At 38.4% G+C, this 19,431-nt stretch overlaps 1 protein-coding gene across 3 annotated transcripts in view; it reads left to right on the top strand.

Moving 5' to 3' along the window:
• HOMER1 (homer scaffold protein 1) overlaps window positions 1–19,431 on the top strand; it is a 92,421-nt gene that overhangs the window by 9,330 nt on the left and 63,660 nt on the right. For all 3 annotated transcript variants that reach the window (XM_049794436.1, XM_049794434.1, XM_049794435.1), the window contains exon 2: window positions 17,499–17,655. Coding sequence is in view for 2 of the 3 variants with exons in the window: in XM_049794434.1 (XP_049650391.1) it covers window positions 17,499–17,655 (157 nt within the window). In the remaining variant the exon portion in view is untranslated. The remainder of the gene's footprint in view (window positions 1–17,498; window positions 17,656–19,431) is intronic.

The raw sequence follows: 19,431 nt of genomic DNA, 5'->3' as shown, positions 1-19,431 counted from the left end.
CTTCAGAAGCACCGCACAGCTCAGATGACAGCATGTCTGACTAGGCACAGTAGTAGAACTCCCGGGATCTTTGGGAGGTTTTCTGGAAAAAGACACAGGCACTGAAGCACATGGTTAAGTAATGATCCATTTTGATGGGATTTCTGTGAAGCATGAGCACTGAACTGTGTAGATTTCCTAAGTTACCTCACATCTGAATGCAAATGCTGCCCATGTCTCTTACAATGGATCTCAATGGGCCACTCAAGATCTGAGATTTTTACTGTATTTGGTGACTTTAAATGTGAGATACGTCTCTTAAAAAAATCCTCCCTTTTTGTCTACATTAATTATGAATTTTTAAAATCAGGTTGGAACAAAAGCTAGAATAGTTCTATTACTGGGATGGATTAAGGGCATTATAGGGGCCTTTTCTGTAACATCTGTGACTTTTATCGTTAGCAGGATTTGAGAATTAATACTATTCTCAAGCGAAGTTCTTAGACAAAGGAAAACGATCTGCTATTTCCCCAACTCTTCTTCCAAAGAACAATTTTACTTAGCATGAAAATATATTTAAAGAGTCCTTCTCTTCTGCTCCTTAGTAACAAACTTAAAACCTAGATTTAAAGAATACTGCTGCTCTTAAGTGCTCAGAGATGGACATGGTAATCCTCCAATCACTTGTGCTAACTCAGCCTTTACAGATAGGACGCAAGTTAGATCTTGTATACGTTACCTTCTGTTCCACCTTCTTGCTTGTCTTGTTATCTTGCTACTTCTGCCACTGGCTATTGTTTTTGTAGAACTCAAGACTTTGCTAATTCAGAGGACTTTGTTGTCACTTAGAGCAATATGTGTAGGATGTTGAGTGTGTTTCTGGAATAATTTGGAAAAGAATAGTTGAATGCCCTGGCAGGAGGATTCTGTTAAGGAAGAATATTAACTGCCAACACCATGTTCAAGTTCAAAGTGGTTTTACAAAATCCAGCCATTCAGACAGTTCTACAACCTTGGAAAAAGCTATGTATGTAGTGGGAACCTGGCACAGAAGTTTAATTTGATGTCCTATATGGCTCTGGACAAATCCTAATGAGTCTATTTAGACCCTAAAAGTTGCTGACTTGATGATTCGCAACTTGCATATAATACTTTTCTGAAGTCCCTCAGGAAGAATATGGGTGGAATTTACCCAGTTATTAAGATACAGACTTTTGTCTTCACCCTCTACAAGTCCTGCTAGCTTCCTCATTGTAGAGGAGAAACATTGCAAGGGATAGAATGATGATTTTAGACTGTGGGTAACTTAACTGATTTTTGGAAAAACAGATCATTGAATGCTGCCTCATATGAATACCAGTTTTGCAGCAAAGTACCTGACTGTGTGCTACTGTTAAGAACTTGATGATAACATACAGTTTATGATTAGCATCGCTGGTTGCCATCATGAAGTGAAATTCTGTCTTTCACGTTTGAAAAATGCAGCTAGTATTCTTCTGTGAGAAGCTTGTATTGAACAAGAAGTGTCCCTGACCAGAGTGGCACAATAGCAGTTAACCTTTTTCATTGAAACTTGACAGTCATGGTGACCTGCTTATGTCACCTGACACCTTAATGGAGGCCGGTAGAAAAAAGACAAGGATTCTGGTTTCAGATACCGTTATGCTTATAAACTAATATGCTTGTATGCTAGAGGTTTGGGAAATTAGTTGTTGTGATCAAACTTCACACAGAGCCAATTAAATAATGATTAAAATTGATGCTTTAAACTTTTAACTGGCAGATAGAAAACTTTGCTCTAAATCATCTTGTCTTATATGTATGCTGTTCATCTTCCTGAAGAACCGTTCCTCTTCATTTGCTTGTAAACACTTGAGATTTTTTTGCAGTTAAGTATGGTATTAATCATGGCATTCTATTGACTAGGTTAAGCAGTCGTATAGCGTAGTATGTATTCTGTTTCTAAACACAAAACCTGTTAGAGAGTGGGAAATGACAGTTTCTGCTAAACAGACTTGTATTTGATGCTTCAGTTAAGCCTCTTTTGGAAGTAAACAAACGTGAGCACCTCAGTGCTCCAGTTTGGGAAGACTGTACCACATTTAACATACATGAGTAAAAATGTTTTTAAATACAGCTTTCTTTAAAATTGACTTTGCAATGCAAGTGTTCTGTAAGTAGCTAATAAACTTGCTTGTTTCTGGCCACTGTTTATTTCATGGATACAGAAACACTACGGCTTGGCTTCTTAAATTTAATATCTATCCTGATACTTATGCAAAGGAGTGGGTGAGGTAGGCTTTTCTAGTTCTTGGTTTGTGCATAGGTTTTGAATGCATTCCAGTTCATTCAGGTACCATGTAAGGAAAATTGTTCCTGTTTATAAAAAAAAAAAAGGTCATACTGAAATAACTAACTAGGTCTTACCAAGCACTGGTTCCTGGTCTTTGATTAGACGCTTCCTAACTTGTAGTGGCATGTATTTATTGCTTGAATATTTTTATTGAACTATTAAGTATAGGCCTCTAATGTAGACTATTCCAATTCCCTGTGAAATAGGTAAGAAAATTCCAGCTTTAACTGTCACACAGGCAACTGAGCCAACACTTCTGCACAAACTGTATGGTGTGCATTTTGTGGCTCAGTTTGTCAAAATGCTGAGCAGTTTCCTGAGTTCTGATCTTTTTCCCTGTAATTACACTTCCACCACATAAAGTAACTAATGTCTGTGTAAAGCCCTGATACCTTCCTGCGATCTTGGGGTTAGAACTACTGTCATTGTAGGTGCCTTTCTGCAGTATAAGCTATATTTTGCAGTATGCTTTGGAAGGTGGTTGATAATCTAGTTCTAGGACAACTAATGCATAAGACTTTGTCTTTACCAGCCTCCACCAGCACAATCAAAGCAAGTGCATGAGCCACCAGTGAAGAAATATTTCTTTACATTATTTGGTTAGCAATACCCAAGGGTAGTACTGATGCAGCCATTGTGTTTCCAGCACGGTCGTCTTCCCTATGAGCTGCTTATCAGTGAGACAGCCTAGTGCAGGTGTGGCTGTTCCTTTCCAACTGTTGGGGCCCATCCCCGTGGCACAGCACTTGGCATCCCTTGGCTGACATTTACTAGGCAGACGTGTGTACCTATTCCCATGTCGGCCTCTGTAGTGGGCTGCGCAGTGCACTGTTTGCTCCAGACACAGTGTGGTCATACTGGTATATTTAAAAACTGATGGTGCCCTGTATGCCTGTTGTGAATCTCACCATTATGGTGGGGAGTTGCCTGCCAGTGCAAGGCGCGTCACTGGGGCAAACAGGATTTGTAGCTGTCCTAGGAATGCCTTCAGTGATCTGATGAGCGAGCTGCGCTGGAGGCCTCTCAGGAGCGGTATTTCGGTGTCCTGCCTTAGGAGGAGTTTCAGAATGTTTGGCGTATGTGTGTTGTGAACAATCAAGGAGAGTTGAGATCTGTTGCTTCCAGTTACAGCTCAGTATAGACGCAACCACTGCTTCCAAAATTCAATAGCGTTTAGTAGGCTGTATGCTATCAGAAGGGAGGGACTTGCTGGCATGGTAATGGCATGCTCAACTTGAATTAAAGAGGCTGTATAGTTTCTGCAGTGCTCAGTGGGATGATTCAAATTGATTTGTTACTTATGAATATAAAATTAATTTGTTTACCTTTCTAGGAGTCTAATTCAGTTCCTCGATTCAAATGAAATAATCCCAATTCTCATCTTGTGATGTGGACCAGTGATTCTTTTTGAAACTTAGCATGCAGCTGTAGCAGTCTGGATGGGATTGCAAATTGTTGAAGATCATCGGTTGGTGGTGATAGTGTAGTGATGAAATGTGTGTTTATTCAGCCTGGTTCATTCTGCTTGCTCCGTATGTAAGTTCTGATACTTTGTTCAGTGCTGGTGGCAGCATGACTTCAGCTTTGAGGTGTCTGTGGTCACCGTGCAGGTTGTGCTAATGATTTATGTCAAGGTGTTTATTTCTGAGGTTTAAGTGTAAAAGCTGTCAAAACTGACTGTTAACTGACAACTTCTTAATGTTAAATAAAGGGTTTGTGGGTTTTAAGCTGGAAATGAATGACAAGTGCCAGGCCTGCTAAATAAGAAGCATTTTCACATGTAGAAGACATGTCAAAATTAGTTACTTAGAGATGCAGAAAAAGGTGAGGTGGACTTGGTTGATGGGGTGAGAAGTGGTAAGGAGGTGTGATCATTTCTGTATGAAGACCTACAAGGAAGCAAAATGGAAATTTAAAGCCAATAAGGAGGGTCGTGAAAAAAACTGGTAAGAAGCACTACAAGGAGGGGTTGCTAAAGATTGTGATGCCAAGTGAGGAAACCTTCTTTCACTACAGAAATATGTTTGAGACAAATTCCAAGTGTCTTATACTAAACAAGGAAGAAATATATTCCTTGGTTTTTCTGTTGTGAAAAAGCTGCTGAGAGATCTAGTCTTTAGAATAGCAAAATTATGACTAGTATTAGTTGAGTGTTGTCTCTCAAAGTCAAAGATGATTGGAAAAACAGCAGTTCAACTTAACATTATCTAAAAATACTAATTTTTAAATACTATCACTGTTTACCATATAATTGCTGATTATTTTGGTGGAAACACAGGATGAATTGATTCTATGATTTTGTCTTTTCTATTCCTTTTTAGGTTCCAAAATTCTCATCTGTCTCTATTGTCAGATGCCCCAGCTTTGTCTCTGTTGCCTCATACCCGTGGAATACAGCCATCAGAACAGATATTCTTGTCATAGGCAGTGTAGAGATTTGATGGAGCGCACAAAATCACACTGAAGGTCAAATTAGAAAATATTGTGTTTATATTGTTTATTGAACTCTGCTGTGTTTTATGGAACTTAGGCTGTTGTAGGATTGCCACTCTATTATTTCAGTGTTCTTCATGACTGTATGTCCTAGTGCCAGTCCTCTGTTCTTGGTTCCTTCTTGCTGTGCTAGCTGTGCACAGTGATACTTGCTATGGCTGCTGAAGGATTTTCAGTACAGCAACTAAACTGATCTAACCAAACTTTGGAACAAAGGGCGTTGATTTTTTTGGACAGTCTCATGCTTTCATGTTGGGACAAAGCAAGGAGTTTCAGTCTGTCAGTTGTTTGAATGTGCTACTCTGGCAGTTCTACCACTGCTGTCTTATGACCCTTATATCGCACCAAACAGTATGATTAACATCTAAGAGTCTTCACGCACTTGCAGGGTGCTCTTTTTCCCCATCTGTGCCTCAGTGACAGCACCTAAGTCGCCCCATCTGATTTGGCTTAATTCTCACCTTGTGTAGTCAGCTTCAATCGGTCTAATTAGTTATTTGTGAGTGGCATTAACAGGCCTTCTCACAAACTGAAAATTATTTTGTAAAGGAAACTACTGAACTTTAGATCTCAAAGAGTCCATGAATGAATTTGAAGGGTGTCTGTGAAATGTGACAAGGAAAACATGCAGCATGGGAATAGGCTTGCATTCTGGAGATTGCAATAGATTGAAAATCGTATCCTGACTGGAGCCTTCGTCCTCCTCCTCTTCGTCCTCCTCCTCTTCGTCCTCCTCCTCCATGCCCCTGGAAAGGAGAGAGATGCTGGGCCTGCTTGTAAAGCAGACCACGGAGTCCTGGTTCACCAGGACCATCTCTGGATCCCAGAGCAACTTTGTGCTCTCACTCTCTCTGCTTCTATATTTGGAGAACTATGCTTGTTCTGCTGGTATAGATGTTTTCTTTCTTCCTTTTATCTTCTTTTTTTTCCTTAAAACTTTAGGTCTTGTAATGGTTCTGAAGACTACAGATAACCGTCCATGAAGACCACGTCTAGCAAATGTCTGTTTATTTAAACTCGAGAAAACTGGTGGTGAAGAGGGCAGTAAACTGTGACTTGTTGTACAACTGTGTATTGAAATGCTGTGCTAAGTAACCATAGAAGTTCAAGCTGAACAGTTAAGCTGCTTTATGTTTTCCCTTAAAATATTTGCGTGAGTTCTGTAAGAGTAATCTGACTGACACACAGCTCCATTGCATGGGAGATTTAGATGTAAATTGCAAAGGAAGGATGGCCTCTATATAGAGATTATCAAGTAACTGGGGGAATTAAAAAGAAAACCTGGTTATCAATTGCTGTTGGACCTTTCTAAACTTTTTTTCCTAGCAGGTATGAATGACATTATTTCTTCCTTTGCTATGTTGTGCTGTGGAGGCTTCATTCCTCACATTTCTGGTTGTGTTGCAAGTGTTGGCCAAGTTGCTTTTCCATGCTGTAGAATGGAGGGAGATTAGTATTTTTAGATCATTGCCTGCCTGTTTCTTATTCCAGATGCAGCTTAGCTTAGTTTACTGTATGTAAGGGCTGTTGCAGGAATGTTAACATCTATATTACTTTCAGAAATGTCTCATTAGCTTGTTGTTCCAGGGTTCTTTGTTCATAGAATAGAACCTGACATTAGGTTGTTTTTCTGTTTGCTTCTGGTTAACATTTTTGGTGACTAGGTGTGGAAAATGGCTATACATCTTAAACTTAACTGTCCAGTTGTAAAGGCAGAAGAACTCTCTTGACTTCCTTAACAGTAATGTTTGGACAGAGCAAAATCCAGGAATAAAATGCAACTTTGGATCAATTTTTGCTATCATGATTACTTAGTATTTTCACTATAGGTAAATATCCTAAAATTCTACCTAACATAGTTTAGCTGCTCATTAAAAGCTAATGACTAGTTCTCTCCAATCTTGTAATTTAAAAACAAACTTAAGGTAATCAGAGATACCTTTGTCCACTTTCTTGCACGATTTAGAGGAATAATCACTTGGGTACCTGGAAAAATTCTGAAGATGCTTATATCCCTGGAATATCTTCATAAACTGAAGTTACAAGTGTGAAGGTAAAGCTGAGTACTTGACCTTGGTGATACACTTTTTGTTACCTCATTTGACGCACAAAGCTCTCACTTGATTGATGGTATGAAAGTGAGCTTCTGAAGTTTGGGTGGAAGGACAAAAACGGGAAACCTTAGAGAGGCGGACCTTCATGCAGCTATTGGAGGAACTTTCATGGTCAGTGATAAACTCTGGTGTGGGTGTTTCCTGTAACACTTCGGCTGGTTGCCTACCTGCAGAACTTAAGCAGTATATGATAGCTGGGGCACTGGAGAACAGGCATTTCTTAAAAACCCACAGAATTATAGGAGTGAACGGAAATCCAATGTTTACCCATTTTTCTTCCTTTTTTTTAAACTCAGGTTAACGTTACACCATACATATCCTCCAGGTACCTTTTTTTACTCTTCAGCAAGCAGCTCCATGCTTACTGACATTATACTAAAAATATGAATTTTGTTGGGGTTTTTTTCCCATTGCTCTAGAATATAAGCCTTAATTTTAAGTAGTACGTATTCTGTTCTGAATATAGGAGTTTGTATCTTAATGGGCAATGTAATTCAGTGTGTTCTGTTTTGATCAGGACTTCGAGGGCGCATTGACTCTGCTTGTTAGAGCTCAGCAGGAATGCCTTTACCATCTTGGGAGCCCCAGGAAACAGCAGTGCTAGGCTGCAAGCTGTTCTGTGCAGTTAGGAGGCAGACTTGAGCAGGGATTCAGCATGGCGAGGACAAGCAACTAGTGAGATACTACCTAGATAGTAGGATGAAATGCCTGAGCTACAGGTGTAATTGTGACTCACATCTAAGCTAAATTTGACTTACATCTAAGTAAGCCAAATTTTCTGCAGAATCCTGGGTGCTATGTCCTCTTACTTCCCTGAAGAATGTGCATACATTTTCATGTTTCAGTTTTTGCTTTCTGCAATTTGTGAGAAAGCAAAACATGTTTTCACTATTGATCTGGACATTGGGCATATCTAATAAGACCTGTCTGATTTCACTTTTATCATGGATGAATATGATCCATTGCTTTTTTGAGGGAAAATGAGTGGACACTGTTATTCAAATTTTCACTGTATTCTGAGAAACAGTAATGCAACTAGAGAATTCACTTAAGTCTTCTCTCCTGATATCTCAAATTTTCTCTGGAAATTAGGAAAAGAAAAAATTAAAACCATCTGTCATGCAGTGAAGTTAACACTGACCTACCAAAATAATTTATTTCATCAATCTCATGAATTTTCAGTTGATATGTTAAAGCCTTCCCCACCTGATGTTAGGCGTCTGAAGATGGGATGAGATAAAAGACAATTCTTGGCTTCTGAGTGCTTTTGCATTTTCTGTGCCTTGTCATGTGGTGAGGGCCAAGGAGGGCTGCGAGGGGGTTGTTCTTTATGCAAGATATTGAGGGCAGAATCTGTTTGTTTGGTGTGCTCAAAGTATGCTAACTGAATTAGTGACCAGCTTGATAATTAACACACTTTGTAATATCGTGTGTGTATGTAAAAACACTGATCAGAGCATGTCGAAATGAATGTGACTTTAAGGCTGTGAAGGCAAGCAGGGCAAAGAAGAGTATCGGAGATAAATATCGAGGGGAGAGCTGCTTAAGGGACTCTTGTTCCTGATGTTTTGCAGGGTTTCACAGTCAGTGAGATGCCTGAACAGAAGTGCTGATGAAATAGATTGGAAAAGTGTATTTTCTAAGAGGGAGGGTGCCATAGAAGAGTTGGTCAGTTCAAATGAATGACTTGCAATGAGGCAAGAAGGTGGGTCTGAGAGACAGATCAAAGCCAGGTCACTTGGGACCTGCTCTAAGAGTCACTCGATTCTCCTGTGCCCGGGTCTGCCAGCACAGGCAGTGTCCTGTCCTGTCACCACCACTGTCCCACTGGTAAACTCATTGTGCCTGTTTTTTCTTGTCCTCTGAGGAGGGTGGGAACCTGGTCATTGATTTGTCATGTGCTTTGCAACTCTGCCAGCTTCCATGCTGTTGATGTTACTAAATTTGTGAGACCGTAATCTCTGTGCTGTGCTACCATTAATTTTAAATCTGTGCTGTGGAAGAAGCTCTTTGCTATTCTATAGTTTACCAGTAACTACTATTCGTCACTGGTCTCTTATGAATGGGAAGCTCAGACAGAAGAGGAATGAGTTTAAATGAACTTGCTCATTGCTCTTCATGATTACGTTTTTTGGGGTTGGGTTTTCTTGTTATTGTTTGACATCAACAGCCTTATTTCCCAAGCTATGGTAATCCTAGCTTTTGTGATTTTATATGATGACTATAAATTTCAAGTGCTGTCTGCAGTTGTCTTACAGTGCATGCTTGTAGGATACTTCTCTGCCTTTCTTCTCTCCCTTCCTCCTCTGGAAAGTCTCATGTATGGGCTTCCTGAGCATTTAGTTGAGATTGGCACATACAAAGTGGTTAATTTTTTTCCCCGAATGGACTATTTTATAGGATTACATGCTCATAAAGATGCCTTCCACATCTGTGGATGTGCCAAAATGTTATCAGAAGGAATAGATTTCAGAAATGTTTTCTGCCCCACATATTGAAGTTACCTGCTTTCCTGACTTGCTTCCTGTGTCATACAGAAACTTTTATTCATTGATACAAATATCCTTTGCACCTAGCTGTATACATATGTGTTTTGCATATACTTCTTAGCCCATAGTAAAATGTTGTGAGGGTTGGTTTTTTCTTTTTAAAGCCTAGGGGTTTAAGGTATGCAAATATAATGCAACTGTTCCCCCTCTTGCCTGAATAGCTCTCAGATTTCAACTAGTCTTTACAGGGACATTGACATTTCAAAGATAATAGATTTCTGAGAATTCTATGAAAATAAAGAGCCAGGTCAAAAAGAGTGCTTGTTGAGAGAGCAAGAGCTCAACTCCTAACAGACACAGAGGAATCTCTTGGATTAGATGTTCTGCCCCCAAATGCAGGAAGGTTTCAAGTGGAAGATTCTTTTTATTAGACACTGGAGGTCCAACTGTGAGTTAGAATTTTGGTTTAGACCAATTTTTATTAATTCTGCTATTTGTACAAATAAGAAAACAACAAACAAAACTTTATAAAGGAGAGGAAGAAGCGTTGCCATCATCACCAACAGGTCCTGATTGAATTAACAGAGTGTGGGACTGTGTGATATGTTGTCTCTTTAGGATAATACAAAATAATGCAGGTGTAAAATTGGATGAATATGAAGTTCTCTGTCACAATTCCACTGGAATGGTACTGTGGTATTTCTGTTACATCTCATTGACTGCCTTCACTATAAGTAATACCAGGTCTCTGGAGTCTTTTCCTGTAGGCTGATTTCCAGGGACTTTTGTATGAACCCATCACAGAATCATTTCCAATAGCAAACAGCTTTTACAACTTAGACAATATCTTGGAGCATGTTGTGATTTCCCGTTCACTGGACTAAAGCTCCTAAGTCAATTTGAATTCTAAAACCACCTATGACTCAGTCCATTTAATGTTAGTGTCACCGTTGTGCAATGCAGTTTTAAGAAGGGAGTCCAGCAATGCTTTTGCTTATTTATATACTCTTTATTGTTAGAAGCTGTTTCATTAATTCAGTGAGGGGTTTGCCATTATCTTCTAAAGTTATTTTGACATCTAAAGAACTTTAAAAATCTAATGTTTGAATAACTCTTCAGTATTTTCAAAGTCTGATCTGTAATTTCATAGGATTGGAATTAACTTCAAACAGTGTTCTATATTTCTACCATCTTTGAAACTTCTTTGTTTGTGTTTAAGACTAGAGCTAAGGAGGAGAGAACATGGATGAAGAAGTGTAGATGCTGTAGTGTGGACAAAGGTGGAGGGGAAGGGGCAGAGTTTAGTAGGGGTTGGGGTTTGAACCTTTCCTTCCAAAAAATAGGCAAAACTGGGCATCAAAATGCCTATCATAGATTTATAAAAATAATAGGCTACAACATACCCTTGGAAAAGCAAAGTGTTGGAGCTGGCCAAGCTGATGAAGCCAGCAGGCTTGGCAGCTGCCTTGTGGCATATCAGGAAGGCCTTGTCTCCTGATTGCCTGTGACAAAACACTAATTTCGTAGAAATATAAATATGAGCAGATCACTAAATGATTTTCTTCTGACTTCCTGTATCTTATGTCCATTAAATACTGTGTGATATCTGATTTAAAGCTGAAACACTCCAGTTCATCAAACCTTTGTATCCTTGAAAATCTAACATACAGTATGTAATGGTGTTTCTGGCAAAGGTAAATGTATTTTTTACTTCATCTTACGGGTTTAATGAAAGGTTCTAGATAATTTTTCTCCCTTCACATCCTGAAAAATTGCTGGTATTATTTGTGATGGTATGTTAACTCAGAAGTGGTTAAAGATCTAATACTAAAAGCTGATTGTTAAATGGGAACAAAATAGTTAAGAAAAAATCTTGAAGACATTGCTTTGTGCAGTATTATGTAGCTATAGAACATATTCTATAAAGTAAGCCATTGAACTTCATAGGTAAATAGGCGCATCTATGTACTAACTTCTAGGCGCATATATGTATTAACTTCTACCTGAATACAGAAAACTTACCAAGCTTTTTAGGATCAAATTCCTAAACTTTTGCTGACCTTGAGTAAATCTGACTTAACCCCAAAACATAACAGCAAAAGCAGGTCTAGGAAGCTAAGTGTAAAACTGGGAGAACCACTGGTGGTATGGGCAAGATTTTGATCTGGTTGCTCGATTATGATTTCCACTTTTTGTACTATCTGAAAGCTTTTTTGGGGACAATAAAGTTGTTAATTGTATGTATGTAATATAGAAAGCAAAATCTTAAGATGTACTCATTTCACAAGTATGGTCACTATGTTTTGTTCAAGTACTTTATAAGTTTAATTTTTATTTCAAGATGTCAGTTGTCAGTCACTTTCTGTCCAGAAGAAAGATTTTATTTCAGAACAGTTTCCGTACAACAAGAAGCCAATGTTATGCAATACTGTCCCACAAGCTTCCACATACAGTATTTGTCAGACTTCAGGGCATTTTTTGGAATAAGGAAAATTCTTTTTTTTTTTCTGTTGTTTTGTATTGTGTTTGCAGAGCTTGTTGACTTAGGCTCCTGAGAAACCATTGGCTGTGTTTGGATGCTATAGCTGACAAATTAGTTTTGACTATAGCTGCACCTTTAATCACTCTCTTAATTTCTTTTCAGGGATCTCTCCTCAAGCTGTAACAAAAGCTTGCTACAGCTTTAAAAACAAGCTAGGGAGAATATTTTTTAAGACCATCGCAGGGCATTGAGAGAAAGCTGTAGTCTTGGTATGCTGTCATTTTAAAAAAGCAAAAAGGTCTTTGTCCTATCCTAAAGCTGAGGATAATCAGCAAATGCCTGAGAGATCATGCAGGAGATTAATGTTGTGTGATAGGGGAGAACTTACCTTGGATGAGAGATATTATAGAGGCTCCGAAGTCACTGTGTGCAAAATTACCACCTGCAAAAACATGTATGTGATGCTGACTGACAGAGTTTGCAGTCCTTAGGACTGCCAGAGCATATGTGCTGAGCACGAAGGCTGCCATGTGGCAGGGTCTGCTGTGCTTGTGACTGTAATGGGCTGAGGGGAGCACAGTTTTTTGACCAATCTCCACTGTGGATAGGGAACTTGGAGCGTGGTTGTACTCCAGTTCTGAGCACAAGGATGTTTGGCTTGGTTTTGGATGCACAGGGCATCATCTTCCTCTGAAACCCTGAGGCTGAAATCTGAATGGTGGGATCTTGCTGTGTTTGCAACTTGCAAATGTGATAAAAAGGACTACCAAGGCACATTTTGTTGGACTAGTCTTGAAAACAGTCTTGTATGTGGACTCCATGTGCATCAAAAACAGTAAGTCTGGGTAATGCACTTTGGAGTTTTTAAGATCCATATTGGGGAAATAGAAGTCGCTGAAATGATTGACATAAATGGTCATTCTCATGGACTTTTCATTATTTGATAGATAATTTAGAGCTATCAAAGCTGAGCTGAGTAGGATGACTCCATCACACCGGACCTGCTTATTCATCCCCTTTTGTCCTTTGGGTCAGAGAAAATAGCTCTGCTTAGAGATGTAAAACTTCTAGTGTATCTGAATGCTTTGGGGATCCAACAGGCTGTTATCTAAAGTTTTAGGTCTGTTTTTTATGTTTGTGATAGGGCAGGAATGTCATGGGCAGCAAAACCATTTTGATTTAGGAAATTTAATTCAATTTAGTTTATTGCCAATGAAGATGAAGACAAACAAATAAATACAGAAAAGACACCTCATCTTCCGGGCAGACATCTCTCCAACTTCTTCCTGGTCTTCCCCTCATCACAGGTAGCGCTCAGAAGATGGTGGTCAGTGCCTGTGGTGGCTCTTTTGTTTGTTTGTTTTTTTCTCCTTTTAAACTCAATTCCTCCATGGGCCACAGTCACCTCAGTGTTATACCTGCTCCCATGTCTGCTGTTTACTCCTGCTTGGGCAGCTCTTTGCTCCAGCCCCTGCTCAGGTGTCATCTCCTTGTCTGTTTATTCTCCAGCCTCAGTCCTTGTCTGTTCTTGTGTCTGCACAGGGCAGTCCCTGACCTCGTCCCTCACAGTGCAGCACCCTCCCTACCAAAACCCTGTCAATTTAGCCCAGTATGCAGGTGGAAGGGAGGGGTGTGTGTAATTTTTACTAGGTTTTTTTTTAGCATCATTAACACACTGTAAGGGGGGGCAAGTAGGACATGAACTAATGTTGCAGAAGTTCATACCTTCTTTTCAGTGGCCTTGTTTTTACAGTAACTAAGAGAACAGAATCCCAGCCTTGAGAAGTTGCAGGTATTATGGCGATGAAAATAACTTTGGAGTCATGGTAAACAACAGTGTGGGGAAAGAAGCAAGAGGAAGGAGGTCTTCAGCACTAGTGTTGGCATGGTCTGGAAGTACCAGACCTGTCAAAGAATACATGCTTTTTTTAAAAAGGTAAATATTAATTATAGATTAGCAAGGAAAGTTCTTTCTAACCTTCTGTACTAACTTAAGCTTCTTTTGTGAAAGCTTAAATTAGTCTAATGTGGAAAAATGAAACCTTAGGTTCTTAGATTCAGTAGTCTGCATGTTTTTGAAAAGGGTGTGTTAAGATGTCAAAATAGAAAGAATGGTTGAAGACACTGTTCATTCAACTATTAGGACACAGGCTTTTCTCCTAAGCCTAGCGTAGGACTGATCACATATCAATGAATGGATTTCTGTATCAATGATGGAAGAAAATGATGTGACTCTACCTGCTTAAGTGGTACCTTATGCTTCTTTAGACCTCGCATTGCCACTCAAGTCCAGGAGGACTTCTCACTTTCTTCTTTTTAGTCTGTGTTTGACCATTGTAACATTGCAGTCTAAGCCAATTAAGAACAGCAGCTTACTAGCCTTAATGTTTCTGCTATGCCCAAGCGGACATTTCTAATAGTCAAATTGTGTTACTATGGCATTCTTGCTAGTTTCTTTTCTTTTTGTTCAGCATCAGGATATTTCTGGAAAAATGAATGACTTCTCTTTGTAATTAGCAATGAGTTCTTGTCTTAGTTCCAATTAGTGTCTTTAATGAATACTAAATACTTTCTGGTAATGAAAGAATGACAAGAGAAAACTGAAAGAGGAAGAGGAGAGAGTGATGAGTAAGGAACTGATAGGGGGTTTTTACAGGATTGTTTTTTCTTATTTAAAGCTGTTCTCTTCTTTGCTTCTCAACTCTGTGTTGGCAAAAGTAGATTTTTAATTTTTTTTTATATATAAATAAGTGTTATATATTATAAAATATAATTTGTATATATATTAATTTGCCTGAGCACTTAGCAAGGGAAAAGGGAAACTATTTAACTAATACTTTTATTACTAATATTAGTTAAGATGAATTAACTGAAACTTACAGACTGGGAGGGCATTATGTCCTCTGCGGATAATGGAAGAAGAAAAAGTTTGAGTAAAGATCGATTAGCTGAAGTTACAAACCTTGTATATGTTTTTTATATTACCTTTTGTTTGTTTCTGAACATTTTAGCAAATCTAAAATTTAAGTAGCTCTATAGTATGTTGCTACAGAGAAGTACAGATGACCTAATTGTACAACAGCTTTGAAGGACTTTAGTAGCACATCACTGACTGATTTGATAACATATTTAGTCCTAGAGATACAAGGTGCATAACTGCCATTTGTTTGGAAAATAATAATTATAAATGTTCATCATCAAGCGTAAAAATGTTGGTTCTAATTCTAGAGCCATCTGAAATCTATCATCTTTGTCAGAAAAAAATCCTGATTACCCCTGTAATCTGGCAAAATCGTCCAACTAGTTTAACGAAGGGAGCTATCGTTTTTCCACAGAGTGTAGACAGCTTATCATTCAGGAAAGCTGTAGTTTCATTTAAAACATGGAAAGAAAAGACTGTAATGCTAGTTTTATCAGCAGTGATTAAAAAACTGTAAGTAAGCTTCATTTATGCTGTTCCATACCTAACTGTAATGCATACCCCAGACCCATGCACGTGCCCTGCGAAGTGGTCTGGTTTGTCTTTGAGCAACACTGCTGAGGAAGTAGCAGGAATATGCAGGCCACCTCATCAAACAAATTGAGTATACTTAGATGGGGCTACGGGAGATTTTTGTGCTGACAGTGCAGGCAAGCAGCGCCTTAGGGCTGAACAGTCAGACTTTTACTGACACTCCTACTTGCTTTAGTCATATAGTTTTCGCTTACCTTTTACATATTCAAATCCTAGCCTGTGGTATGTTGAAAGTCCCAGTTGTGTGATAAACTGTACAGAATATCAGTGCTGATCAAATGTGTATTCATTAACCACACATCTAAAATTTGGATTCAGCTCTTCTTTTGTCTTTTTAGTTAATGTGGTCAGAGCTTTTATTTTCTTCTTTCAGTGTCAATCTTCATCCAAATAATTGTCAGGCTTCTAAGATTTTTGTTTTAGTGTGCGGTTTAACTTTCCAAAGTTAAAGAACTGGTTGCATTGTGGTAATATTCATCACATTACATTTGGATATGCTTAATTGGGAGGTAAATGCAAAATGTATCTGATATTGAAGGCAAGAACTAAAGTTTAAGTATGATTGAAGAAGTCATTGTAGATATGTGAAAGAGCGGTAAGAATTAGTGTAAGGATTCTGTTAAACGAAAGGGCTATAAAAGTCACCTTTGCATAACCTTTGTGTGCAAGGGATTGGCATCAGGCAAACAGCTACCCAACCTCCTATAGCTTGGTGATTTAGAAGATGAGTTGGTGTTGAGGATACAGTGACATTTGTATGGAAGACTAGCATGTGCATTAATCCTCTGGGCCTGCCTTCCTTCTCCTTTAGCCTTCACTGAAACTCGCTGTTTTGCTGTCTTTGGTCTGTTCTGTGTCCTTTCTGTTACTTCTTCCAACACCCAATGTAGGAGAATACCACATCTTCTGGCAGATGAGCTTCTAGGAGCCTTAATTCCCAGCTGAGTAATAGGATTCTGCTGCAGAAAGCTGCTGGTTTCAGCTGCTCTTGCTGCCAAGCAGTAGAGATATTTCTGAGAGTTCACATGTATCCCTTTGTAATGAGGCCAGATTAAAACCCTTTGACTGTGAGTACCCAGAATCTTAGGTTTTTCTTTTGCTTTTATTTTGGGCAGAAAAATGTATTAAAAACTTACCTCTTAAAGGGAAATGAGGGCAGGAACAAAGGATATGTTTCTTCATATCCTGGAACTGGGAGAACACAAGAGTCCAAAAACCTAAAAAGTTAAGTCCAACTTAAAGTTCTGGTACTTAGTATCTTTGGGATTTGATGGCAACGTTCCCTGAAGAATAGAGCAATCTATTTGTTGCTAAAACGTTAGCTAAATTTGAACTGAAAACTATCATAGTGATATTAAAATATTTTTAGATTTCTGTGCAATGCCCTATGTCCTGGTAATGATCATGGGGAAAATCAGTTGTAAATTTTAAAGTACAGTAGGGTTTTTTTACCTTACACAATTTTAGTTGCTAACCAGTTAACTTCAAACCACATATGTTAGACATATTTAGTGTTGCTATGAAAATGTTCAGGTGTGAAGCTCTAAAGAGTGAGGGTTTCACAACACATTTTCCTGGCCTTAATTAATTTAAGTTTCATAGTAATTGCATTGACTCAGCCAGTTCAGTTTCAGATTATGGCCTAAAATTGATTAGAATAACGAGGGTATTAAAAGATATTTGAGAAGGGGGTTTGAAGTCATACACGTTCTGCAGTGTGCAGTATAATGAGGTGAAGTTATACGTGTATTAATGCCAGTTAGTTTAAAGGGGTGGATGGAGAGTGAGGGCTGGGAAGACGATGGGACAGGGCTGAATCTAATTAGAGATGTCTCTCTTTATCTGACTTTACAGCTGGGTGCCGACTTTTTGCCTTAGAAGGCTTGCATTTTGCTTGCATGTGTATATTAATGCACTTGTCTGCTCAATGCAGCATCACATACAGAAGTTCTTAGGAAAAAATTATCATGCAAAGTGAAATGTGTACACCCTGGTGGGCACAACTGGCAGATAACTTGTGTGCAACAATGTTAGGTACAAATTAGATTCATGATTTTTACTGTCTGTCCTTCAGGGAACAACCCATCTTCAGCACCCGAGCTCATGTCTTCCAGATTGACCCGAACACTAAGAAAAACTGGGTTCCCACCAGCAAGCATGCTGTTACTGTGTCCTACTTCTATGACAGCACAAGAAATGTCTACAGGATAATCAGTTTGGATGGCTCAAAGGTAAGTTTTATTTCAGAAAACTTGATTGCTTCATCAGTTTTTGTATTTATATTCTAGTGTGATGTCCTTCATGTATCTTCTCAGATGCTTTTGTTAATATCTGAGTAACAGATTACTGACATGTTAAAATGGTTACATTGCTTCATTACACGTTTTAAATACTTCATTACATGTTTTAAGTGTTTATTAAAAAATGCTATTTTCCATGTGTTCGTATTTACTTTGATAACTCTGTTGCTGAATTTAAGTGATGATCTATTACTTAGGCTAAAAAGACATTCCCTGTGAGATGCACTAAAAAGTACAAATAGGGTTACAAAGACCTGTTTTCATCTCCTCATTCAGTGATCTGTCAATATCATTTGCTTCAGCATTATGAAGGACATCTGTTCAGTGCCCATAATCACTTAGTAAATCCTTTGTTATGTAATCTTCCAATTTTTTTGCTGTAGAGAATGTGAGGATTCCTTCCTAATAAAGCTCTCCATGGTAAGCTTTTATCAAAACTCAGTTGGTTTGGGTTTGGATTTTCTGGGGAGTGTTTTTTTCTTTTTTTTCTTTTTTTTTTAATTAGGAAGGATAATGTATTGAGCTGCTGTTTTAAGAAATCTTGTCTAAGAAATTAATCTGACATGGAGAAAATACTTGACTGGTTCTACCCCAAGTGGGTATAAAACCAGTAACTTTACAAACAGCACATCAGAAAACTCTGCAATAAGGACCTTAAAGATACATACAGAGTGTAGTCAAAAGTTCTAATCCTTTCAAGAGACTTTCAGTTGCAACTTCTAGAGATGCATCAGTTCATGATGGTTGGAACTGAAATATTCTGTTAACACAGTAGTATTCTCAGAGATTTTGTGGCTGTTTATTGAAAGATGAAAAATATTACCAGTAACTTCATTTTTTAAAAATATACAGAGTATTGCTATTTTAAATGAGGAAAGAGAATTTCTATCATAAAGAAGTATACAGAAATAGACCTCATAGTCAAAGATCTCTGTATGATACTACTTCAAGTGATTGAGACTCTGGTATCAAAGCGTGATTGGGACTCTGGTATCAAAGCCTACCAGAATTTTTCAAAGTCACTTAGTTTTTTTTCTTCCCAGCCTTCCTTCAAATGATTCTTTTAGTTCTGTCAAGTAATTAAAATACCTTTTGTGTGACTATAAATAAAGACTTTGGGATTGGAACTAGGCGCTATATAAAATCAAGACTACCAGTTGTAATCTGTAGCATCTTAACTGATCTGCACAGTTTACAGAATCCTTACCCTGCTGTCCACTGGGGTTCCTCTGCCTTTGTCCAAAGCTGCAACTCCTGTGAAGTGGCTCCTGAATTAAATTGTCAAGCAGTTGTTCATTTATTTATTTGTTCTTATGTCAACTGCAGTGTTTCATTTACATTTGCAATATTATTGGCAAGGCATATTGGTAATGCAGTCTCACTTTTATTTACCCTGTCTGTGATTGCTGCAATCCTAATAATGTTTTAATCCAAGTGTTAGGTGTCTGACTAAGGTCTAGGATCCCAGTCATGATTAAAAAAGAGCCATTGTGTTAGGCATTGCAACACTGCTCTGAAACACACACAGGTGAATAGCGGGGGGACCCATGGAAGAATTTCAGAGAGGGTTTCAGGATAATTCCCAGAGAAATTTTATTTTTTATTAAAGCCCCATCTTTTTTAACATGTCTGCATATATACAATGTAGTATGTACAAAGGTCTAAATATAAATATAAAGCATTCTTGAGTTTGGAGTGCATCCAGAT

The sequence above is a fragment of the Accipiter gentilis genome, chromosome Z, assembly GCF_929443795.1.
Source record: "Accipiter gentilis chromosome Z, bAccGen1.1, whole genome shotgun sequence".
In the NCBI taxonomy this organism is placed as follows: Eukaryota; Metazoa; Chordata; class Aves; order Accipitriformes; family Accipitridae; genus Astur; species Astur gentilis.
The sequence above is the reverse complement of the archived record's forward strand: the minus strand, read 5'-3'. Positions and strand labels throughout refer to the sequence as shown.